General features: G+C 38.5%; 1 protein-coding gene across 4 annotated transcripts; it reads left to right on the top strand.

Annotated features, from left to right (window-relative positions):
* Positions 1-33: 33 nt before the first annotated feature.
* Positions 34-23643, top strand: setx (senataxin). Of its 4 annotated transcripts, XM_077194475.1 has the most exons (27): positions 54-218; positions 2116-2316; positions 6945-7152; positions 9630-9739; positions 9851-10070; positions 10422-10532; positions 10644-10818; positions 11684-11777; positions 11972-12709; positions 12746-15466; positions 15585-15681; positions 15822-15992; positions 16067-16290; positions 16551-16703; positions 16821-16977; positions 17073-17174; positions 17257-17369; positions 17511-17582; positions 17670-17819; positions 18005-18112; positions 18970-19145; positions 19252-19344; positions 21409-21501; positions 21590-21748; positions 21916-22011; positions 22089-22176; positions 22277-23643. In XM_077194475.1, the coding sequence occupies exons 2-27, from the start codon at positions 2122-2124 to the stop codon at positions 22772-22774; spliced, it is 7122 nt and encodes a 2373-aa protein (XP_077050590.1). In that variant the 5' UTR covers positions 54-218; positions 2116-2121; the 3' UTR covers positions 22775-23643. The 4 variants fall into 4 exon arrangements, with proteins under 4 accessions (XP_077050609.1, XP_077050580.1, XP_077050600.1 ...); XM_077194494.1 differs by lacking the exon at positions 19252-19344 and having other exon boundaries at positions 34-218; positions 11972-14402; positions 14475-15466; XM_077194465.1 differs by having other exon boundaries at positions 34-218; positions 11972-15466.
* Positions 23644-25528: the final 1885 nt, after the last annotated feature.

The following is a 25528-nucleotide window of genomic DNA, read 5'->3' as shown; positions in this document are numbered from 1 at the left end:
GCGTTGTGGAGCTGCGCAGGCGCAATGTGCCTCGCGGTCCGAGTCATTACGTCACCGCAGCGCGACTCGTGTTTTCGGTGGAGGAGAGCAAAATCGAGCGGAAAATAGAGACCATGTAAAACACACTGTTGAGTGGACATGTGGTATTTACAACCGTGTCAGTGTGTGGAAGAGATGAAACAACCCTGAAAGAAGTTTCCTCCTTTGGAGCTTTGCGGGTAAGCTGATTTTGAGTGCATTTCTCATGTGTACATTTGATCTTTTTAAAATGTGTAACGTTATTAGAAGTTCTTCCTCCTGCAGAGACCTCATGGTTGGTTTATGGCTCTGACATGCCTTAAGTTAAAATAGTAATGCTAACAAAAGACATGCCACAGTTGCAGAGCAGTGTGGCGTTAGATTTGAGCGCTTTGTGAAATACTTCAGTTTATACTTTCTCATACTCCTCTTGAATACTAACCATTTGTGTTAATAAAAATACAACTTCCTTTTTTCCATATGTTTGTCTTTGAGTGTTTGCTGACTCTCAGCTCTTTACTCTGTGATGGTTTTGGTTTGTGAAAGGTAAGCCAGAGCAGGAAACACCCACAGTGAAATCATCTAAGTTTCGTTTCTTAATATTCCGTTTATTTGCTTGAATTATTTTAGGTTAATTCAAATAATGCAACTAAAGGACGTTTTATATCCACTGATTTGACCTTCAGAAATATAGTTTCTTATTTCATAATACTAATATATTTTCACGTTTGCACAGAATATGTACCTGCAGCTACTAGTTAACACAATCCTTGTTTTATTGTATGGTTATAATCATTGTGCAACATAAAATGGATGCTACAGAACAGGGTGTATTAACCTTGATTTGTGTATTTGTTTCTCGCGCGACAGATTTCCACTGTGTGGGAACACATTTGTCTTCTAATCTGTTATGTCTGTTCACACTTATTCGGACACACCATGTTATCATTGTTTGTAATTTTTATTAACTTATGATTTGATCTTTTTTTATTATTAATTTTGCAATCTAAGAAAAACCGTACACAAAGAAATCAGATCTGCTCATGATTATGAAGGGTGTCTATTGGATTAATACAAATGAAACCATATTGCAGGAATGGTTACAGAAAGGTTCTCAAGATATAAACTGGTTTGGATGCCCTATTACAAAAAATATATATTCCTGTTATGGTAGTAATATCATGTTGCTATCAGAATAGGTTAATAATTATATTTATATTATAATAAATGGTTATCGACTGCTATCTCTGAAGTCCATGGTCAAGATTGTATTTGACTGATATGAATGTTTGATCATTATAATCAACTTGTATAATGATCATACTACTGCTTAAAATATATATAATATATATATATATACACACACACAGGTGAAACTCAAATTTAGAATATCGTGCAAAAGTTATACTTTTGGTGATTTTTGGCTTATGGAAACCCCAAAATTTCAGAAAATTAGAATATTACATGAAATCTATAAAAGACAGGATTTTTAAATACAGAAATGTCAGCCCTCTGGAAAGTATAATCGTGTGTGTATATAAATATATTATATTTGAATTACTGAAATGCATGAACTTTTGCACGATATTCTAATTTTCCGAGTTGCGCACACACACACACACACACACACACACACACACCAGTGCTGCAGTGATTTGAGCACATGGCTGAGCCCTCAAAGGAAAATTGGTCCGTTTTGTTATGCAATTCTCAAATAATTAATGGAAATGAGATTGGAGTCATGGGTGAAAAGTATGATGCTTTGAGCACATGCCAGGAGAAAGTTTGTTTATTTATGCAAGAGTAAATATTTCTCAGAGCATCAATGAACACTTGAGTTCAGTCAGTCTTGATGGGTTTTTTTCTTTTTAATACACTTCCCAAATAATTTGCAGAATTTCTATAAATGATACATAAAACTGTTTAAAAGAGTGTGCAGTGACTGACCTGGAGTTGCTCCGTGAACAGAGTCTACTTTGTTACTTTGATAAAGGCTGTTTTTTGACACCATAACCCCGAGGCTCAGTGTTGTGTCATACAGAGAAGATTTCCAGACTCTTCAAGACCGTACTAAGCTCTCTGTATCTGTGTGCACAGGTGATCATGATGGACAAGTGTCTGTGGTGCACCACGGCCCTGGAGGCGGAGGGAGATGTGGCGATCGTCGGCATGTTGCGACGCTACAGTTCAGGGCAGCTGCCTGAGAGTGTGCAGTCTCTGAACGAGGACCTCAACTACTGCCTGGAGTGTGTGGTGGAGTATCATCGAGCCAGAGACAAGGTCCCTGATCTGCACAAGGTACACAAATACATGCCACTTAAAATGCCTTTGCATTGTAAATATGCCATTATTTGTCTTAATACACTTTTTGGTGGCATGAACAGGGCTCGAAATTGCGTCATTATGTATCATTATGTAATGAAATAATGGATGCATTTTTTATTACAAATGATTGACTAATTCAAAGAACGAAAAAAAATATTTTAGGCCTTTAGAAAGGCGCACACATTCGTTTCGACTGTCTGATCAGCCTCACATTCTGTTCCTGTCAATCATACACCAGGTGTCAAACAATTACACGGCATGAGGGAGGGGCCGAGCCTATGTGTGTGTGTGTTTGTGTGTTCATGCTAGTTATACAAAACAGAACTAGTGAGATAGCTCATGCTGGTTATAACATGCCAATAAAGAAGAGAGAAAAAGAGGGACCAGTTTAATCCTTTCAGTTATTTTATTTTTCTTTAATATGGGTTCTATTATGTTGTTCAGATTGTAATTGTTTTGAATGTTGTTTCTATACATCAAAAAGTTGTAATTTAAATGCAAATGTTTAGTAGTATTCTTTTTTCATAACAAATCAATGCACTGTTAAAGACATTGAGTATTATTTCATTTAATAATTTAATTAGAATTGTTTTCACACCTATCATAGTCAAAATGTGAATTTTTTTTTTGATTTTTTTTTTTTAAGAGCCGTTTTTGAGCCAAAAGAGACGGCTCTTTTCAGTGAGCTGAGTCAAACAAGCCGGCTCACGAAAAAGACCCGATTGCCCATCACTTATATTAATCAAAATCAATTGAGAATTGACACGATGGTAAAAAGTAAGAAGACCGAAGTTTCACGTGGAGCATTCAGAGATTTTCCTCCTGAATTACCACGGGGTGTGAATTGTCAAAAAAAAAAAAAAAAAATTCATTAATAGTAGCCTTATTGAAATCAAAAGATGTATTTGTTAACATTAGTTAGCCTAATGCACTGTGAAGTAACATGAACAAACAATGAACAGCTGTATTTTTTTATTAACTAAGATTAATAAATACACTAACAAATGTATTGCTCATGGTTCATGTTAGTTAGCCTAATGTTAACAAATCAAACCAAATTTACTCAAATACCTCTTAAAATGAGAATGTAAGTGTGCTTTCCCCATTTATTTTTAGTAAGAGTGGTTAGGGAGATTTAACCTTAATAAACTACAGTATTTTCAGGTTATTTATGACAATGTGGTGAAAAATTACCAAAAAAAAAAAAACTTTTAGTTTAGACTGGAGTGAGGTGAAACCAGAAAAAAAGTGCAAATCAAGTTGTTAGTTAGCTGCTAATTGTATTTGATTGTACATGGTAGAAAATTAGTTAAACTTTTTAATGCTACTTTTTTATTCTAGTTTTTGATATTGATATGATGATATACCAAAATAATTATTAGGTTTAGCAAAGGAGGATTTTATCTTACAAAGGTATGAAATACAGTGGTAAAACCACAGCTTAATTTAAGGTGTGTTCACACTTGACCGGTTTGGTTCGATTAAAATGAACTCTGGTGCGATTGTTCTGTTAGTGTGGTTTTGAACCAGCGTTGCCATGGTGTGCACCAAATAAGCAGACCGAGATTCATGCCTTGCCTTGTGACCGTTAAAAGTATGGTCTATCTACATATTGTGGTGGAAATTCACCAAAAAAATTAAGTCAGGCTACTCTTTTTAAAAAATGTAATACAATTTATTTGTCTGATAGTCTTACAACTGAAACATATCTCAGAATTGACCTCTAAGCAAAAACCGAGAACTGATAAACATAAATATTATTTTAATTGGAAACATTTTATCTGACTCCCTAGACTTTTCCCAGGCCTACTGACCTTGACTACAGAAAGCACTAATCACAAGCTGTTTCTCACAGCATTTGCAGATTAAAACTTTTAAACCTAAGCGAGAGACAAAAAAAGAGGTTAAAGAAGGCAATATATCTGAGTCTTCTACCGTGATGGCAAGAGGGGCCTGTGATTGGTAGTTATGAGGCGTTGCCTTTGAGTGTCTCAGATAACTTGCAACATCTCCTTACTTTAGTCAAAATCTAACCCTTAAATATATGCCATAACCTCCGTTGGGCAGCGTCCTGCTTGAAACAATCTTAAACCATTAACATTCTTTAGAAGCAATTACTTTGTCGTCCTCCTGTAATCCGTCAAAAACATCATATCAAGTAACCATAAAGGTAGCGCGTCTGTTTTTATTACGTACAATAACAAATATTGATTTACACACAAGTACTATATATATCTCAAAAACAATGTATCTTTCATGATTAAAAGTTACTCGTAAGATTGACAAAATTAATCCTGTATGCAGTGGTATTGCTTGAAATGCACATAGAAAAATTATATTTCTCTTACAATTATAAGAATTGTAAAAATGGGACTAACTTGTAAGACTAGTCGAAGCAGTTTATAAAACAGGCCACTGGGTCTTCTCGTCATAAGGGCTACTTTGGCATTACAGTTTAGTATTGTAGGTGTTGAAAATACCATGTACACATTTACAGTCAGTGCATTTAGCCCGACACACAGGTTTGTTTTGCGTTTTCGGTACTGAAGGGAATCCACATTCCTGAATCAACTGTTGCTTCAATAAATATCCTTTGAGTGATTTTTGTTTTTGAGAGAAGCATCCAACTCGTGTTATATTAACTCTTCTAACTGACCGTGGCAGCCTAGGTCACTGGGGTCACTCAGGCCTGACTCCCACATGACCTAGACTAAATCAAAGGATATTTATTGCAGCGGCAGTGGATTCCAGAATCCTCCCCTTCAGTTAGTTCTTTTGCAAAATGTATGCCATGAAAGATTTGTTTTGTATCTTGTTAAAAATGACAGCATGAAAGCTAGGGTGGACAAGGACAAAATGTATCCCTTTCTTTTTTGTTGTCCGGACCAAAAAACCCCAAACTACAAAAACCCGTAGTTTACATTAACATTTTATGTTAATGCAGCTTCCTCTTGTATACAGTACATAAGCGGTGATCTCATTCACAGGTAGTGTCCTCCCTTTTTTTTTTTTTTTTGTGGCTTATCTTCATCCCTTCCTACAATTATTTCACTATCTTATTGCTTTCTTTGACTGGTACATTCCATTCGGTGTGTGTGATAAGCCATGTTTCCTTCCACCAATTTTGGGATATCGCTTAATGGAAACACAAAATCTAAACATGCATTAAAAAAAAAGTAAATTTAATTTTAAAATCAAAATTAATCGAGACGCATGAACTACAATGGAAACGCATTTACCAAATAAAATCCTTGACGCTCATCAAAAAGTCTTGTTACGTCACAGTCCTCCAAAGTAAGGAGGACAATACTGGGTATAAATATCTACAATGAGTCGCATGAATAAACATGTCATCGTTTTCAAAAGCCTCCAGTTTCACAGTCCACACTACAACAAATGGCGTTTTCAAAGGCCAAAACGGAGAGAAAACATAGTTTTCAACCAAAAATATATTAGTGTAGACTCGGCCTAATTTGGGCCTGAAATTCCCTGGTTTTGTTCGTAGTGCCTCCATGCTATACTACTAACCTATTTCTCTAATAAAAATGTACTATAGCCTCTGTGAAACTGTCATTAATGAATCCGTCTCTCCCAAAGCTAAAAGCTCTATTAGTGAACTCTAAACTGCAATAATGGAGATGCTGTTAAGAGTCCCTTGATAGGGTGTCAAATGTCCTTTACGCTTTAATGCAGGCAGCATCTAAGAAGTGTTTTTACTCCTCAGTCTCTTTATACTTTTTGGAAAATTCCATTTTATTAATCAACTCTTGTATGATCCAATCTTTCTGTTGCATGAGTAACAATCTCTGTAAATCATGCTGCCGGATGTGCTTCAGTTGTGGCTTACGCTGTTGTCTTCTAGCGGTTTTCCCTTTCTTCATTTTAGCCTTCGTCATTCTTATCTCCGCTTGTTTTTGACATCCTCTCCTCACATCTCTGTGCCCTCTTGATAACTTTTGGGGTTGGTTATAAACATTTGGTTCAGGAACTTTCTTTTTTCATAACTTTTGCTAATTTCATCCTGTTTATAATGAAGTCAAGTGTGATGTTATTCTATGAATTGCTTTTCAAGCAGATGGCATTCAAGCATCTTTATATAACTACCTTTAAAGAAAGCAAAATAACTTATTTGAAATGGGTAAATGGCAATATAAGTATACAAAACTATAGATGGAGTGCATTGCTTTCCATTTATTACTTATAATTACTAAGAAATGAATCAATTGGGTGTTTGAATGCTATCAGAAAAGCACCTCCCTGTGTGTACCGAAATGGAGTTCTCTTTTGCCTCTTGCAATGGAATGGTTTTTATAATCGCTTGAATGTGTAAATTGGCATGACAACTTGTGCAAGTGATAAACTTTTGCTCTAAGATGGTTAAACCTTGCAATTAACCCGTGAATCGCACTACGACCTGATTAACACCTTGCTATACACTTGCATTTATGCATTAAGCAGATGATTTTATCCTAAACAACTTGCATTTCATTCACGGTACATTTGTACATTTTAAGTTCATATAGTCCGTGAGGATCTAATTGTAAACTGTGCTGTTGTTCTCTTTCATCTTGCATGAGAGACTAATTCTCAATCTCTTACAGCGTTTGTGGGAAATAGAAAAGGCTCGACTCCTGGATGTGTTGAAAACTAATCTGGACAAGGAGCTGGAAGAGGATGATATATTTATCATTGAAGATGATCACGTGAAGCCAGTGTCAATGATCTCGCCGACAGAATTCCATGAACGTCTCCAATGCCCACTGTTTGAGGTTCTGAAGTATCCGTACCTGCTTTGCTACCGTGATCTGTGTAAGTCATGTTCCCATAACCAACCTCATTCTGTGTGGTGGTTAAAAATAAGGACTTAAAACTGGAGGGTTGCTGGTGTGATTTTCCTTAATGTGCAAACCAGGTTGTTCACCATGGTTTGTCCCTGTTCAGCAGCGTTCTATGATAATTTATTTTTAAAATTAAGAATCTAATTCCTCTAAGCATGAGCGATAGTTATTCCATTGTTCTGTTCCACTCTTAGCCCTCTGGTAATGAAGGTGTCAAAGAGCTTGAGAAAGAGATAACCATGTGGTTTGATGTTATTTGTTAGTACAAGTTGAAATGTAAGTTAAGTATGGAGTAAATGCCTCAAGGGAAAATTGTAGTGATGATACAGGATATGCAGAAAAGTCTACAGAAGATGACACAACATATAACATATTGTTGATTAAGCTAGTCATTATTTAAAAAAAATAACACTGACAGGGTAACACAAACATCCAACGCAGGTGGTCTCTCTTATGACATGGATATTTGACAATAATTTAACGTAATGGCGGCCATTGTAACTTTTGTCGAGGCCTCCGGTCTCATCTGCTTCCAGTTATTTTAGTAATAGTTATTAATTATAACAGTTTGTAATGCTGATTGTTATTGCAAACTTTTACTTATATTTTATTCGTCCAATTATTTAGTGTAGCGGCTAATGACTTCGAAGTGCCCACTCAATCACAGAAAATAGCTTACTTCCATGTTGCTACATAAGGTGGGTTTATATTTTGGTGCTCATACTAAAATATTTGCCACAATGGACATCTCTGGGGCTCTCGGAAGCAGACGTCATCATAGTTGGGTAAACCTGTGGTGAACGGAAAATGCAACTTTTTTTTATTTTTTGCGTTCCCAGTTGCTCTTATAGCAAAAGGGAAAAAATCCACAATATTGTTTCTATGATTTTCCAAAAGAGAAAAATATTGAGATTGATTACAGTCATTAGAAGAGAGAAAGATGTCAAATACAGCAGTTATATTAGAAACGACCACACAGCAGCGTTAAGTTTTCTGTAACTTAATGACAAGGTAATATAACACAAAGTATAATGGTACAAATGTACATTCAATTTAAAAGTGAAATATAAAAACTGCAAGATTTACAATGTTAAAGTGCCCCATTATGCTTTTTATTTTTATAAAAGTTCTTAATTTTGTGTTTTAGGTCTCCTACGATAGATTTACATGCATCAAAGATAAAACCCCCCACTAATTTTCACAATATACATTGCAAAAAGTCTGAATCTTCCAATGAATGGTTTTCAGTCTAAGCCCCTCCTTTTCGGCGAGCCTACTTTGCTCTGATTAGTCAGATGGCCCAGTCTGTGGTGATTGGTCTACTCTGCTCTGATTGGTCAGATGACCTAGTCTGTTGTGATTGGTCTACTCTGCTCTGATCAACAGCCCTGTCTGTTGTGATTGGTCAGATTGCCCAGTCTGTGGTGATTGGTCTACTCTGCTCTGATTGGTCAGATGACCCAGTCTGTTGTGATTGGTCTACTCTGCTCTGATTGATCAACAGCCCTGTCTGTTGTGATTGGTGTACTCTGCTCTGATTGGTCAGATTGCCCAGTCTGTGGTGATTCATCGACTCTGCTCTGATTGGTCAGATGGCCCAGTCTGTGGTGATTCATCGACTCTGCTCTGATTGGTCAGATGGCCCAGTCTGTTGTGATTGGTCTACTCTGCTCTGATTGGTCAGATGGCCCAGTCTGTTGTGATTGGTCTACTCTGCTCTGATTGGTCAGATGGCCCAGTCTGTTGTGATTGGTCTACTCTGCTCTGATTGGTCAGATGGCCCAGTCTGTTGTGATTGGTCTTCTGCTTACATTGCATGTTGGAAACAAAAGTCTTATTACCATCTGAATTTCTGCTCTGGAAATTTCCTCAGCGCTTAATACATAGTGATATGAACAGAAACGATGGCATTGGTTTTTCCTGTACCAATTACAGCGCAGTCCTCATCCTATTGAACTGCATGCAAATTGAATTTGCATCGCTGAAAATAGCGCCGCCTTGACATGTCAGTCACGAACCGTACTCTTCAACTAAAGTATGAAGTAGGCCTCAGCTACAACTAAAGTATTTGAGGGTGGGTTAAAGTAGTTGTTTGCGTGCAGCCAATGAAGACCATAGGCTGGCATTATCCAAATGTGTTACATTTAAGTAGGTATGTCACAAAGTGAGACTGGAGTTGCTGACGACACGTTTCGTCTGTTCAGAATCTATTTTTTCTTTTAGGAAACCATAACTTCATTTGTTGTGTGCTTGATCTTTAAACATCATAGCATTCATACACCGCTATATTATGCACTGCATGAAAGGTAATATTCAAAAAGCATAATGGGGTCACTTTAATAACTGTCAATGTCATCACAGCTTTTGAATCAGAATCAAACAAAAAAGCATGTCTGATGTGTAAGAATTGTGTTTGCCACTTTTTGAAATTCTCTTTTTTCTCTACAGGTGATATGGTGGTAAAGGCCTTATGCAAATTGCAGGATATGAATAAGTCCTTAACGGTGTTTGAAAAATATCAAGGAGTATATCTGCTGCTTGTTCATCCCAATGAACAGGTAATTCAGTCAAAAAGCCATGGAAGAGAATAGACTAGTCCTTCTACTTTTTACATATTTTTGGTAGTTCTTGGAATTGCTCTGTTTATTATCTTTGTTCTTACTTTCCAGGTACGGCGTTGGGCAATCGATGCTGCAAAGACCATGAAGAGTGTGGACAGGGATGCCTACTATGACCTCCAAGAGATATTCTTTTGCATGTTTTATGTCATTGAGCTTGGCATATCTTTGGATGTTCCAGACTTGGATCCTGGGTTTTACGCTGGGGGCACTGTAAAAATGCTGCCATCTCACCTCTATGATTCGCAAAATAAGAAGAATTACTGGCTAGGTCTGAGTTTTCTACAAATCCTCTCTTCTTACTGGTCTTTCCTTCCTTGCTGGCTTCCTTCTGTTATTAAACTTGTAGACATTTTAGTTTATTCCTCTCCAGCTACAAGTTTCTGTTCCTCTGCTTTTAACATATTTCACCATTCTGCTGTTAGTATAGAAACTGGATCTGTAGAAGAAAAGGATAGGGATAAAAAAATAGTCACTGGTGTCTTCTGTGTACCTACAGTAAAATAAGTGTGGCACCGTGTCCTAACCAGATGCATGTTCATGTGTTGTACATGTGGTGTAGCACATGTCGTGGTGAGTGTAATATCACCTTTTTGAAGTCCTTGTATTTTGTGCCCTGTAGGCATCTGTATGTTGCTAACGCAGCTTAGCGCTGAGGCAATGGACTCTCTGTTCATGGGACAGTTTAACATCCCGCTTTGCATACTCAACACCATGGATAGGTTGAAAAATGGTATGTCATGAATTATTTTTTATCTTTTTTCTTCTGTTTTTAATGTGATGGGATACATTTAGATGCGGCTGGTTATAAAATTGATCCACTCAAAGTTTATTATTTTTTTAGAGGATAACCCAGCTTCCGACCCATTCTGGCCAGCCCTCCACTGTTTTATGGTGATTCTGGACCGACTTGGTTCTAAGATCTGGGGTCAGGTTGACCCTAGTATGGCTTTCCAGACCATCACTGGAGCAGCCAGCTATGATATGGAAATAAGAAGCATCCAGCAAAAAACCATGGGGTAAGAAAGTCTGGCATTTATAGAATGCAATACACTCCTTGCATTGCTTCTCATTGTGGATCCGCCATAATTTTGACTCCGCAAAACGCAATCGTTACTTATTTTCAAATGAGTGAGATACTACTTTGAAAAAAACATTGTACAGTGATTAGCTTTTAAAGGATCAAATGCAGGATTTATATCAGAATAAAATTTACTATAAATAATTTTTACTTATTTGAAACTTTGATTTACTTCTCTTCACCTGGCAAATTAAATATTATTTACATCATTGTCTATAAATTATTTTTGGAATGTATCTTTAAAATCAAATTGTTTGTTAGGAACTCCCAGTTACTATTGGTTGTCACTCCTTTAAAATTTTTGTAACCCTAATTTGCCTACCAAATCCATTAAAGACAGACTAGAAATGTGATCCAAATTACAGTCTCATTAAGAATATCAACTGAAATTGAAAATTAAATATGTAATTTGCCAGTCGTAGAGTAAAGAATAAAACAGAATTTGTGGTCTTTTGTTATAAATTAATTCCCTGTACTAATGATTCCATTTCACTGTGGCATCAATTCTCTTTCATATGCATTGCTTCAGGATTTCAAAATGAGATCTTTAATTGCTGCAAAATGTGATAAATTAACAGGGAACATCAGTAGATACCATTAAAAACAATGCAATTTAATTTCTGCTTTAGTGAACCTGCCCAATTTTTGGAAATGGTTCCTTTTGGACAGTAAATGGTTTGTTTTTGGAATGCCATGTTTGGTGGTAGTAGTGTTGGCAGAAAGAGCTTATTAATGTGGGGTTATTTAATCTTAAAAAAAAAAAAAAAAAAAAAAAAAAAAAAAAATTTTATTTTTATTATCAGGAGTATGGTTAAAGTAGAGCCTGAATATGATGACAATATGGTGACTTGCAGTCAGATGGTGTACGACTGTTATGCCTCAGAAAAACCGAACCAAGTAAGATTTCTCTTTTATTGCTCTACTGCACAGCACGTTTACTTTATGTAACAAACATTTACTGAACTCTTGGTATTTGCTTTTAAAGTTTGTTAGGAAAAAGAGATGCATTTATTAAATAAATGTGTGTGTATATATATATATATATATATATATATATATATATATAAATAATTTTTCCTGTTCACGTGTAGGCATCTGGTTCGTCATCCAACAGTGGTATTTGCAGCAACTATGTGATCTATGAGGATATGCAGTCTTTGGTCAAAGTGCTTGATTCTGAGATGGGCCAGAGCATGCGTGTATATGGAAGCACTTTTCTGTGGTTCATTCCATTTGTCCGTTCCATAATGGAACTTCCGGAGCTCAATGCCTCCTTTATTAGTGAAGTCATTCACTATCTTTGTGATAAGATTCTAGCTAATCGACATGTACTGACCGGACAGACAAACATGTGCGATAAAGTAACAGAGTTCTTCACCCGTATCCTCATTCAAATTGTTGAGCTACACTCTACAGAAGGACGTATGGGAATACTTACTCGCTGTGCCCCAAAGTGGGTGGAAGTGATTGTCATGTGCATCGTCCTATCGGATGAACCACATGGACCACCAGACAAGATGGGTGGGATTCACAGCGTCAGTTCAACCTCATACAATCTTGGGAAAGCAGGAAGACTGCCTACATCTGGAGGTGGCATTGGTGCCATAATTCTAGGCTGCATGACACTGATTCGACTGCTGCTGAAAGAAGGTATAAAGGCGGGATCTGTCCCACGTGCAACCCATTTTTTGAATTTGCTTAACAAGCAGCTGCGTGGAGCTACAAACAAACGATGGAATCTAAAACATTCTGAATCTATAGAGCTTCAAAAGTGTTTAAAAAATGTTGTCCGGTCGATGCAAGAAAGAACTGCTTCTGCATCCTCTGTTGTTCCATCTCCATCACCATCTCCATCATCAGTGGAGGCACCATCTCCATCATCAGTGGAGGCAGCTATGAACACTGTTATTTCCAGAAAATCAATGCCAACCCTGCAACAACAACATGAGGACCAGGAGGCGGGTCCGAGCAGAACCTATGGCTCCTCTTTTATTAAAGAGGAGCCACATTTGAATTATGGCGATTGCTTCTTGGATGAAGATTTCTGCAGCGGTCTTGAGAACATCATAAAGGCTAAAAAGGAACCTCCTGCCCCCGTGTTAATTTCAGAGCTGAGACCTGCTATTGATTTGGAACATATTAAACCAGATCTGGATAAGCTGCAGGAAATTCGATCCAAATTAAATAACCAGAATTTGTCAAAGATTCAAGCCATTACCAAAAGAAAGCCTGGTGAATCCTTAAAACCTGTTAATTTGGTATCAGCTAAGGGGGAACGTGGTTTTCGAGCTACTGAGGATGAGGATGATGATGATGAACCCCTCAATGTTAGACTAGCCCAATTGTTAACTGCTCGCCACAAGATTGAGTCTAGTGACTCTGAAGTTGACTGTAGGGATGTTGGAAAAACGCATACCATGTCCACTGGCAACTCAAAGGAAAACTTAGAGTCCAGTACCATTGTTATCTCTGATGATGAAGATTCTGATAATGATGAAAGGCTAAAAGACATCAGTTGGCCTATTGAAAAGGAATGTGCCAAGAAAAAGAAATCTACAGAACATCATGATTTGCCTGAGAGTCCAGGGCGTGATTATGATGATCTCAGTGAATCACAAGTGTTTGAGTTTGAGACCCAGCAATATATGGCATCTGCCTGGAATGATTCGGATTTTGATGCATCAGTCTTGACAAAGAAATCAGACCAAACACTCAGACCACAGGTGGAAGAAGCTCCTCATGAAGCATCTCCCTCATGTAGTTCAGAGAATGTAATGATTCCAGATGAGGCCTGTCAGCAAGCAGAAGATAAGATCAGACAACGGCAGCAGCCACAAGAGCCAGCGGATCCATGTGAATTGTCCAAAGCATCCAGTACTGCAGAAAGCTGGGATAAATTTGTCAAACCAAAACCTCTGCAAGTTAAAAGCACAAAAACCATTCCATCTGAGAAGAGAGACAAATCACACCCTAAAAAGCCATTGATAATTGATGCCCTTGCTCAAAAAGTCAGACGCCACCACTTGAAACGCAGCTCCATATCTCAGGACGTAGAAGAACCTTCCTCATCAACTACTCCATCCTCATCTGGTATTCAATCTTCCTCACCATCCTCCAGCTCAGTGTCCTCTTCTTATTTTTCTGCTTCCACCTCACGTGGCACCCCTGCCATTGTTCCTCCAAAGAAGGTGCGTCAAGCTGTTGAGCCAGAATCAACAGCGGAGCGTTTGGGATTAAAAAAGAAGGAAAGAAAAGCCTTTGATCTTTCTCAGCGTTCACTAGATTGTGTGGCTAAACTGAGGTGCCATGGCCAGAAAGTGCAGGTAGAACCACAACAGAAGATAAGGCGAGTGTGTCGAACCATTAAGACCTCTCCACAGAAACGTATGGTAAAAAGCAACAAGAAACTAATGGGATCTCAAGATTTTCAGTTTTTCAAGCAAAGTCGTGAGAAGCATCAGAGGCCAGCAACAGGAGCTGTCACAACATTTGCTCAAAAACCAACAAAGACAAATCAGCCAGGTGAAGTACCCTTATCAAAACTTACAGTTGCAAGCAATTGTAATGGTGATTTCTTTCCCTACTTTCAACCAGATCCTGATCAGCAGCAGGATAATGAAAAGGCTACATCAGAATCCAGTGATTCGAGAGGTGATGGGGTTGGAAGTAATAGGACAATAATCGAGTCCAAGTACTTTCAAGCCAGCGAGACTGCTAATGTCAACATGGAAGAAGAAAAAGCCACCCAGGCATCCAAAGAGGACGTTGATGAAGAATGGATGTTGCTCACACAGATGGAACCCACCGACATGGAACTGTGCTCTCAAATGGAGGAGCTTGAGGATGAAAATGAAGAACTCTTTCTTACCCAGAGAGATCCTGTTGACATGGACCTTGATACAGATAGTGAGCCAGATTTCCCAGGGCAACCAGTGTCGACGCATGAACCTTTTCAGACTCCTCATGCCCCTCCTCCGAGTACCATGTGTAATGAGGAAAAAGTTGCTGATCATTTGTTCTTGAAGCCTGGCCTGCCACCAATGAAAAAGGCCAAACCTTCAACCACAAAAATATACAACCCCAGCTCCCGCAGTGCCTCGCTAGTCCTTGAAATGGAAAAAGGAGCGAAGCCTCCTCCTGCTGCTAATGTTGCTAAAGCAAAGATTCCCCGACTGCCCCCAGCTATGCCACCCCACAAAACATTACAGTCTGTACAGTCTCCACAATTCATAAATCCATTTCCTTTTCAACAAACTCCTCTGCCTCTGAGCCATGCTCCCAGGTTGGTCACTAGTACTAAAATAAGCTCTACTTCAGAACCCCCATCTTACAAGGTATACCAAAGGCCTGAGACTCCAGTTAACAAACCAGCACCCACGATGGATCAAAGCCCAAAGTTTGACCTTTCAGTCTTGATCCAAGCAATCCTTAAATGGGAATATGGAATGCTTGAGAATTACAAAACATTTGGGAGTCCAAATGATCTATGCCAACTGCCGCTGAAGGAAGTGCCAGTTATGTTCCCTAGCTACCTGGAGTACTTCAACAGCTTGTACCCCCTGTTGCTAATTAATGCATTTGAAGAGGTGGGACTACATCTTATTTTTGTAATGCCTAAATCTTTAGATGTAATAGAAACAGTATTTTATATTTGGAATAGAATGCTATGTATCAGTGTTAATGATGTCATTCCATTTTCAATAGATGGCTAGTGAATGGCTCAAAGACAGCAGGGTCAAGCTTTACCTAAGGGTCCTGGGCATAGAATACAGTAATCGCACGGCTAGTGCCAGTTTCACAGGTACGTCCAGCTGTGTTGGGCAGATCATCTTCTGATGTTCAGTTGAAGTGTATTCTAATATAAGTACAATTAAATATTAGTTAGCAAAGTGTATACTTTCATGTATCAGCCTTTTCATAAAGTTGTACATATGTTTGTAGTAAGCATTTCTCAGGAAAGTGACATGAAGCAACTGTACCCAAAAGAAGATGACCTTGTGCTGCTTTGGCTGCCTGACAACACTGGGGCGTATGCCCACGATGAACCATATTTCCATGAACCACATCCTCATTTCGGTTGTGTGTCTCGGTCCATTGTTTCCAGAGGTCAAGGTGTGGGATTTGTACACAAGCTTAATGATATAGCATATTTACGTGCACGGTCTCATTACTCTGTCTTTCCTCAGGTTCCATGTCAACCCTAAACTTGACTATTCAGACCCGTGGTAATGTGTCTTCGGTGAATGCCCAACCTGTGCGCTGTGAAGTTATTGGATCCTTGATCAGCATATTCCGGGAGTTTCGTGCACTATGTTTGCTGCGAAATGGACCAATGTTGCGTCCTGTTCTTGCTCCACATGTGTCTTATTTCACACACACTCTGGATAGCCCACCGGACCTGGACGCACCGGTGAGTTTGGGTTTATCTGAAGCAGTGTTGGTTCCTAATCTTGATCCCAGGACTTACAGCATTGCACATTTTGTATGTCTCCTTTACTAAAGAAGTGATGATTTGAATCGGGTGTATTAAATAGAGATCTCCATGAACTGAACTGGATGTGTCAGATAAACACAGGTTATCTGACAGGTTGTGATAGGTTGATTATGTTCTAACATTCCTTTACAATGTGCTCTGTCTGTCCGTCCTCTATCTTTCTCTCTGTATTCCAGGAGTACAACAGGGACCAGGCAAGAGCAATATCCTGTGGTCTTGCCATGATACAGAGAAGGCAGAAGACCCCAAAATTTCTCCTTATTCATGGTCCTCCAGGAACTGGAAAGAGTAAAACCATTGGTGGCTTGTTGTACAAACTACTGTCTTCGGTATTTATCTTTTATCCCTGAACACCTTGCATGTTCACAAGGACACCTTAAATCATACTGCAACTTTCAAGGTACATATTTGCTGAGTGCTTTTTGTGTGTGTGGTTATCTGGTTAGGGTAATAACAGTGTTGCTTCTATGGGGAACCTTCACTCCAAGACTCGACGGACACGTGTTCTTCTCTGTGCACCCTCTAACGCTGCCATCGATAGTCTGATGAAGAAAGTCATAGTGATCTTTAAAGAAAAATGCAGAAACATCAACACTCCTCAAGGTTTCCAAGCTTGCACATGCATTGATAGCAAAAAAAAAGCATGCATGCCATATACTGTCACATTAGAGCATTTGACACAACACTTTTGTGTACAGGTAACTGTGGTGACATAAACCTGGTAAGACTGGGAAATGAAAGAACCATCTCGAAATCACTCAAACCTTTCAGCCTCGACCACCAGACTAAAGCTAGAGCACGTGAGAGACAAATTTATGCATTAACACCACCTGCATATGCATAAACTCTTGAATTATAATTTTATAAGCTTTCTATGTGTAGAGCGAGCCCAGCAAACTGCAGAAGCTGACGTACAAAGGCAGAAGGAGCAACTGGACCAGACTATTGACAATCTATCCCAGCGATGTGCAAAGACACCAAAAGATTCTACTGATGTAATGCATCCTCCATGGAATTATTACACAAATTTCTAAAAGACAAAGAATATAGACTGTTCTGAATGATAGCCTACTGATTCATGCACTTTTATTTTAATGCTGTCTTAAATTTCTGTTACCTCATGGGTTGGATGACAGTTCAAGAAGTTGATGGAGAGGAAGAGGCAGCTTCTGAAAGAGAGAGAAGGACTGAGTCGGCAGATTAAAGCGGTAAATAGTCACACTATTTAACATTCATGTTACACAATACTTTTTCTCAATATTACTACAAGCAAACATATCTCTTGTATTTTTCAGAGTCGCAGTAGGCGACAAGAGAGTCAAGCATTTGTGCTGCAGAATGCTAATGTGATCTGCTGCACGCTCAGCACCAGTGGAAGTATGGTCCTCGAGAATGCATTCCGTCGACTGGGACATGAACCATTTAACTGTGTCATCATCGATGAGGTGCTAAAATCTCTTATAGTTTGTGGTTCCATTAAATGTTTTTTCCGTTTTTTTTTTGGCTTTTGTTATGGTGCATATTTATCATTGTTAATTTACTGAATATAAGGTTTATATCATTATAAACATACTAATACTCCTAACCAATACATTTCATAGCCACTTTGTTTGTCTTTGCACATTTGTAGGCTAGTCAGGCTAAAGAAACTGAGACGCTGATTCCCATGCTTTACCGAAGTCCTTCCATAATCCTCGTTGGTGATCCGAACCAGCTTCCACCAACCGTTGTCTCCCAGGTAACCCACTAAATTAGCTGCATAGCATTTGTATTACCATTAGGGATGCTCATTACGGTTAATTTTCCTGACCGACAACCACCCCTCGTTATCAACTATTAACCGTTAACTGATAAGATTATAATATTGAATTGGCATTTAATAAAAATAAATTTGACGAATGTCTGTGAACCGTAAAAGTACCCCCAAAAAATGTCTACATGATGTGGGGTTAGTCTGGAGCACAGCCTGTTGACAGTTAGAGCCACGGCAAAAAACAGTCTCTCCGATGAGACAGATATTCCGGGAATACAGATAACGTCTCGCTAGAGTGGCCAGCTTCAGAAAGCGCCTTTCATTTGCTCGTGGATGTTTGCTTCGCCAGTGATATTGCATTGTACTTGTACTACTACTGTATTTTAATACCATGTAGCATAATTTGCAAGTAACTGCGTCGCTCTTTCTGTCGAAATGGTCCCACACAGTACTACTTTTCGCTCGCTTCATTTTGCTTGTTCTGCGAAATATGACTGTAGGCATGTGTGGTTGCGCATGTCGACGCGCCCCGTGGGTTAACAAATATAGGCTATATAGTGTTTTTATATATTTTTTTTAACCATGCAGCAAACTAAAAACAAAAAACCTTAAAAATAAAAAACTTAAAACCTTAAAAATAAAAAAACTTTTAAACGGTCAATATGAGCATCCCTAATTACCAGCATACAAACTTAAACCCATTTTTATTCTTTTTTTTTTTGTCTAAATTATGGCATTTAATATAAATGGCAGTAAATTAAATCAGCAGAAAAACTTTAATTTGGTCTTTGCATTTTGTGCAAGATATGAAAACTTGTTTGTTTTTGTCTGTGTTTGAACAGAAAGCAAAGGAGTTTGGCTATGATCAGTCTCTTATGGCAAGGTTATGCAAAAATCTTCATCCATCAAACCCACAACTCTCTCCTATCCTCCTCCTCAGCGTGCAGTACCGCATGCACCCTGAGATCTGTGAATTCCCCTCCAAGTACATCTACAACAGTGCTCTTAAGAATGACTGGTATGCACACGAATCTTTGTTTGGAAAATGTACACTCTGCATTTGTAGGGAGAGAGAGGGATAAGAATGCTCTGAAATCAGACTCCTCACCATGTTTGATGTGTAGGAAGGGGCAGTGCAGGCAGTATTATCAGGAGCAGTGGAGTATGACCGAGTCAGAGTTAAAACTCCTAAGATCATTGAAAGGACCGTGCTTGTGGTGAGTGCTCAACACAATGTGCTGCAAACTAGGGCTGTAATCTCCCAGTCGACTAGTCGATTTATTGGTCGATACGTTCTGGCTCGACTAAAATTCTGATTGTTCGACTTTTTGCCGCGTTCATTTCATTACATTCATTTCATCAATAATTGCTAATGGGGGTGTTTTCAGAGCACCCCTGTTTCACAGGTGACAGTCTGTCTTCAGGAATCCCCCCCCCCCCTGTTTTCATTTTTTTGGATTAGCCCAACCCACTGGAGACAGATTGAAGAAAGAACTAAGGCATTGGTTTGCATCATCCATGGTGGTTTGCTGAATTTAGTGTTTAATTTACTGTCAGAGTAATCTACCATGTCAAAGACATCGGGAGTTTGTCCGCATTTTATGAAAATAGAAAAAAAGTCGAAGGCAAAGTTTGCATATCACACCTCGACATCAAACATGACATATCACCTAAAAACGGTAAGTTAACTTGTCTGCGTTTAGTTGCCCTGTCTGTTTTGAGTAGCTATTTGAATGAACATATCAGAATTGGCATAAAACATTGAAATATGCCAATTAGTAATAATCGTTTTATAAAGTCAACTGCAGGCGCATCCGCACGCAACTACGGTAGCATCCCCCAGACCACCCTGGAAACATTTTATGGTTCACTTTTTTATTATTCTGACCATTTATTTCTAGTATTATTTATTGGATTTGGGCACTTTATTATTATTATAATTGGTGTCTAATGTGCAAGTGCGCTGTGCCCACCGTTTGTATTTGTTTTGAGCCTATGCTTTATTTTTATTTTCTTTATTTTATTTCTGCTCTCGTCTTGATCTGGTTTAATAAATATAATTTTTTTTATTAAAGTGGACGTGCCTTGTGTGTTCAAGAGTAAAAGGTTTAAATTAATAGTCTATTCGTGTCTCAGCCGCGAAGCTGAGCTCCTATGTTCAGCCTCGCTCTGTGCGAGGACATGCACGGAGTGGTTGAAATGATAGTGTCTGTCAGTTATCATAATTTAGACAATTGTTTTTTTCATAATGTTATGTTGCATATTCCTCCACAGTTCTTGGGCCGATATCACTAGTTGACATAGTACTATTTTTGGAAATCATAGGCTATATTGTGCAGGTGCACGTGATGCAACGCTGTCAGACCCGACAGACTCGAGTGTGTCATTTCAGTGCAAAATAATATACTGCAAATAGCCTACAAGTTTATTAGAATAAATATGTTTATGTATAATTCATTTAGGCGGACAAGGCTACCAAGTACTGCACAACTATTAATCTAACGTTTTTTTAAATCGAAATTTCAGGACTTCAGTCGACCAAGATTTTCTTTGGTTGATTACAGCCCTACTGCAAACTAAACCGGGACCCTGCAGACCTCAAGAAACGTGATCCAGCGACATGGATGTTGCATCCTATTTGCATTACTCCCACTTTGCTGTGAGGCCCTATTCATACTGAGAATACAATGAAGAAAGCAACATAAGTCACAGATAAAAGGTGTATTCACCAAGAGTGAAGTAAAAAGGCACTCCAGTTATTCTCAGGCCTTATCAAATGTGAAGTGTGCTGCACAAAATTAGAAACCAATCCTGTCGACTTGCTCTCTTTTGTGGACACGCAGGGTGTCTCTCACTTATTTGCCACAGATTCAATATCGATTGAACTGATATTGTGACGTAGGCAATATTGCGAAGTTGTTGGCGAAACCTACCCCTATTATTTAGTGATGGTGTGATATAGGATTATTCAGTATAACTGTCAATAATTTCAATTTTAAAATCTTTTTCTATAAATATATGCTATTTTTGCTAACAATGTTAATCATTTACAATCCCAAAGGGGCACTTTTAGGTGTTCCAAAAACCTCTTAATTCCATTACTATTAAATGGATCCCAAACTGCAATTTAACTTTTTTTCAGAAATATTTTTGGCCAGTCCTTTTTAACCGTTCATCTGCATTGCGACACATTTTTGCGATTTTTGTGGCAAAAATGAACATTTACACAAGAAGGTCAAGTAGAAATGTGGGCTTCTGATTTATGTACGTTTGTCCCACAGCGAGACCGCCCAGAAACGCTGTTCCATCAGCTGGCCCTTCAAGCCCTACAAAGTGTTCGATGTGACGGATGGGAGAGAGATGAAAGCGAGAGAGTAAGAAATAGAGGATTGTGGGTGGGACTTTACTGCCTCTTGTGTCTCTGTCTGAACACTTAACTTACTGTGTTTCTCCATTGGTCAGTTCATTTATCAACCCCAAAGAGGTCAGTTTGGTGTTGCTGCTGTTGAAGCTGCTGGGCGAGAAGCAGTCAGTGCGGGTGGGTGTCATAACGCCCTACAACGCCCAGAAACAACGGATAATAGACGCCGTTAGGGGTTCGGGCATCAACAAGCAACTTCAGTGAGTGCCAATTTCCTTAAGAAAAAAAAGTTGGTTTTCATAGTCTTTTATCAAAGTGTCATACTACAGCGTGCCACAATAAATAATTAGTCTTTAATTTTTGTATAATGAGATGTTTAAATCTCATAATGTAGTTGTATTATAACATGAGTTATACGGTCTTTTAGGGTGGAAGTAGATACTGTCGATGGCTTTCAGGGCAGAGAAATGGACTGCGTCATTGTGTCTTGTGTGAGAGCCAGCAGTGAAATGGGTTCCATCGGGTAAGTGTGTGTGTAATATCAGTGTGACCTACAGAAATATTCATGTTGCAATGTTTGAACCAGAAACATTTCTTAAGGTTTGTTGGAAATCGGCAGAGGATGAACGTAACCATTACCAGAGCCAGATTTAGTCTCTTCATACTGGGACATCTGCGCACACTCAGGGTAACGTAGAGATTTATACACTGGCTTGTCTTGACCCACCAGAAGAGGTGCTATTTTGTGCTTTTAATGACGTTTTAATTAAATCAATGCATTTCTGCAGGAACAAAGGGATTGGGGAGAGTTGATTGAGGACGCTGGGAGACGGGAAACTATAATCAAAACCATGCAAAGAGATTTTGAAAATGATGTCAAGAAGATTATTAAACGTGATCCACCGACTCGCAGTCTCTCTCATCCCCCTGTTGGGCGATCAAGCACGGTGACCTCACCTGTTATGCAGTCTCCTATGGAAATAGACCCTGTGCCACGCTCCAACCGTGACATGAGCAGCGTTCAGGCACAGCAGTCTATGCCACGTCTAATACCTTTGGAGTGCCTTAAAGACCCACGGATAAATGACAGGCCCACAGACCCACGGTTTCCTGAGCGGCAGCCAATCAGAGAACAGGGACAGGGCACGCGGGGCTTACCAGCGCCACGCCTCCCAACACACAAAGCTAATTCATATGCCGCTGACTCTCAAAGTACCGGCCAGTCTTCCAGACACTCTTCAAAACACCGCGGTTCCCCGCCACCACCAAGACGATACAGGAGATAAATTCATTATCCCTGTTTTTATTTTTCATTAAAGCTTAACAGCAATCCATTGAGAGAGATGTTTTTCCTCATGTCCTCTTCTCCATGTTTTGAAAGCTCACAAAGGGTCTGCGTTAACTCTTTCTCAGGCATAGGCAATAAGCTTGATGAATTAGTTTGATGGCAGTGCTTGCCCAATCTTGGACTCACATTGCTGAACTGCTAAACACACATTGAATATAGCTATTTTATTCATGAAGAGGGATGTTTTGTTCCCTACAATAGATTTAGTTTTTTGGGCCTTGTGCTTGTCTTCCAAAAAATATATATATTAATGCAAATATTGCACTTTCTTAAGATGTTGGACTTGCTCAATTACTAATTTTGGTGTATCATTCTGTATAGTTTGTCACTTATTTGAATGTAACTTTGGTTTAAAGGTTTGTTGCAGGGATGGATTTGCTGTGCAAGTGCATGAATGCAGTGCTATTTGTGTTTCAATGGTTGTTTTATACTGACTTTTAACATACTGCACGTGGTGAGTAGGACTTTTCAGTTAAACCTGGATTATATTTGATTGAGCCAACTGTTAGAATAGATTGTACAGGTAATTTTGATAACAGTAATTATTTAGGAGTTAAATAAGGCCAAGAACAGTCAAATGTAAAATGTCATGTGTTTGAGTTGTAAAGTAGTTAAGTTTAAAATTGTACAGTTGAAGTATGCCAGCCAGATACCTGGAGACTGAGAGATCAACCCGCTACTGTGGTGGTTTTCTTGAGTTTTATCTTTTGTGTGACCAGTTTTACAAAAGTGTACGAAGAGGTATTTTTGTACGATGCACTTTTTGTAAACAGGAAATTAAAAAAAAGTTCTTTTTTTATATATTTACTTTTGTATATTTTTATTTTATTATTACTTGGTATTATAAATGACAATCACTGCACCAATTGATTTCTGAAGCACTGTAACTATTCTTGTTAAACTGCTTGTTAGGGATGTGAGTGATCCACTAAATCATATCATGGTAGGCTAGTCTATTTTTCCCCCACTGGGAATCCATATTATTTAAACATATTGAAATGGATGAATAGAATACTACGGCAAGTGAAATGAATGTTGATCAATCATGAATGTATCGACCCCACTCTCCCTCCCCTCATGTCTTATAATATTTATCTTGTTTATCTGTGTGTGCTTTATTGAAGTAATAAGCCAGTCGCGGCTATGGTTTTATTTTACACTTGGTAAGATGGTTAGTGCATGGTTTCCAGTGGCTTATTCCATATGACAACATGCTAATGATAACACAAATTCTACATGTAATAGTATTATTACAAATAACAAGGAACTGTTAATCTGACACAATATAGACGTGCTATCCACTTTATTTATAGTAAAACTAGTGAAAAATCATTTTACATAGGCTACTCCCCGTTTGGCGAAATTCAAAACTTTTCACTTGGGATTCTTCTAAATCGGAAGAGTCTGTGTATACGTGGGCTGTCGATTTACAAGGTTAAATTGTCATAAGACACCCAAATAGGCTTTTTTATTATTATTTAATGTATTTACTTTTTTAACTTTACGTTTAATTACTTAATTAGTTTAATTACTTGTACCATTGATTAACTTTCCGCCGAAAATCTATGGTTTAGAACAGCCAAGCGCGCGCTACATGTATCACAGGATTTGGCGCGAGTTTCTGAGGTGAGGCACTTTTACTTCACTACAAATTAAATTACGTGTATTCTGTTTCTATAACGTTAAGACTAACTTTAGTGGAAAATGACGATAGTTATCGAGTCTGTTCATGTTCACCTTAACAAGATATCGTTAGTTTTTGCAGACATCTTATATTTTACATTTTCATAATTTTTATCCTGCGTAGATTTGAACCGTGTGGAACAACGAAATCAACCTAAATCGAAGGTAACACACCGCAGTTTTAAAACGTGGAGTGTCTCTTTCAACACTAGGGGGCGTAACGCTCCTAGGTTTACACCTGTTTGTCATGCCCCAGTTTTAAACCCAAATAACTATATATTACACTTTATAAAGGTCTGTGTAGGCCCACATAATCTGTGCTCACAAACCTCAGTAGAAAGCTTTACAGATTTCTGCAGAAACCTTTACAACCCAATTCAAACCTTCATAGAACAAATAGCTCAGCTTCATTGTCTTGTGGAATTTTGTTGCATTAGTGTTTTTAGAAAGTATTCTGGTGGAACCATGATACAGAAATGTATTTGCTATGGTCAGAGAGAACCAGAATCATAAAGTGTTCCATTAAATGTGTTTAAAAAGAGGTGGAAGTTTATGATGTGATTCTGATTCTGAAAGCTTTTTAGAATTGTTTGCAGTATGACCGACTCATCATCATCTTTTTATGTTTCTACCTGAAGGTGGTCAGAAGGAAGCTTTGGACTCATAAGGAACCATTTTGGCATTGATACTCTGAGGAAGCAGGTAATCAATGATCGCTGACTAAGGTAAAGCTTGATCCTCTCAGGTCAGGTGCAAGACACTTTGCTACTGTGACGTGACGCAGCATTTTTCTCTCGTTAGAGAGATGCTGGGTCAGCAAGGCCTCTGGAATCTTTCTTTTGTTGTAATTTCACATTATTGGTGCAGCATCCTGTTTGTTGCCTCACTGGCTCGGGTGTCATTTTCAGATATTTCATAAAGCCTGATGACCGCACAGACCATAGTAAATATAAAATTCTCTCTGGGTTCCTCTACGACTGTTATAGAAGACCCAGTAGAAGATTTGATT

Source organism: Siphateles boraxobius, unplaced genomic scaffold (genome assembly GCF_051911475.1).
Source record: "Siphateles boraxobius isolate OS27281-9 unplaced genomic scaffold, OSU_SipBor_1 11, whole genome shotgun sequence".
NCBI classification, from domain to species: domain Eukaryota; kingdom Metazoa; phylum Chordata; class Actinopteri; order Cypriniformes; family Leuciscidae; genus Siphateles; species Siphateles boraxobius.
The sequence above is the reverse complement of the archived record's forward strand: the minus strand, read 5'-3'. Positions and strand labels throughout refer to the sequence as shown.

What these genes read in the sequence shown, in the direction of transcription:
- setx (XM_077194465.1), top strand. Translation starts at nt 2,122, where the DNA reads ATGATGGACAAGTGTCTGTGGTGCACCACGGCCCTGGAGGCGGAGGGA. An exon ending in CCTCAGAAAAACCGAACCAA is followed by an intron (nt 11,778 to 11,971) that starts GTAAGATTTCTC and finishes GTTCACGTGTAG; the next exon opens with GCATCTGGTTCGTCATCCAA. An exon ending in AGTGCTCTTAAGAATGACTG is followed by an intron (nt 19,146 to 19,251) that starts GTATGCACACGA and finishes TTTGATGTGTAG; the next exon opens with GAAGGGGCAGTGCAGGCAGT.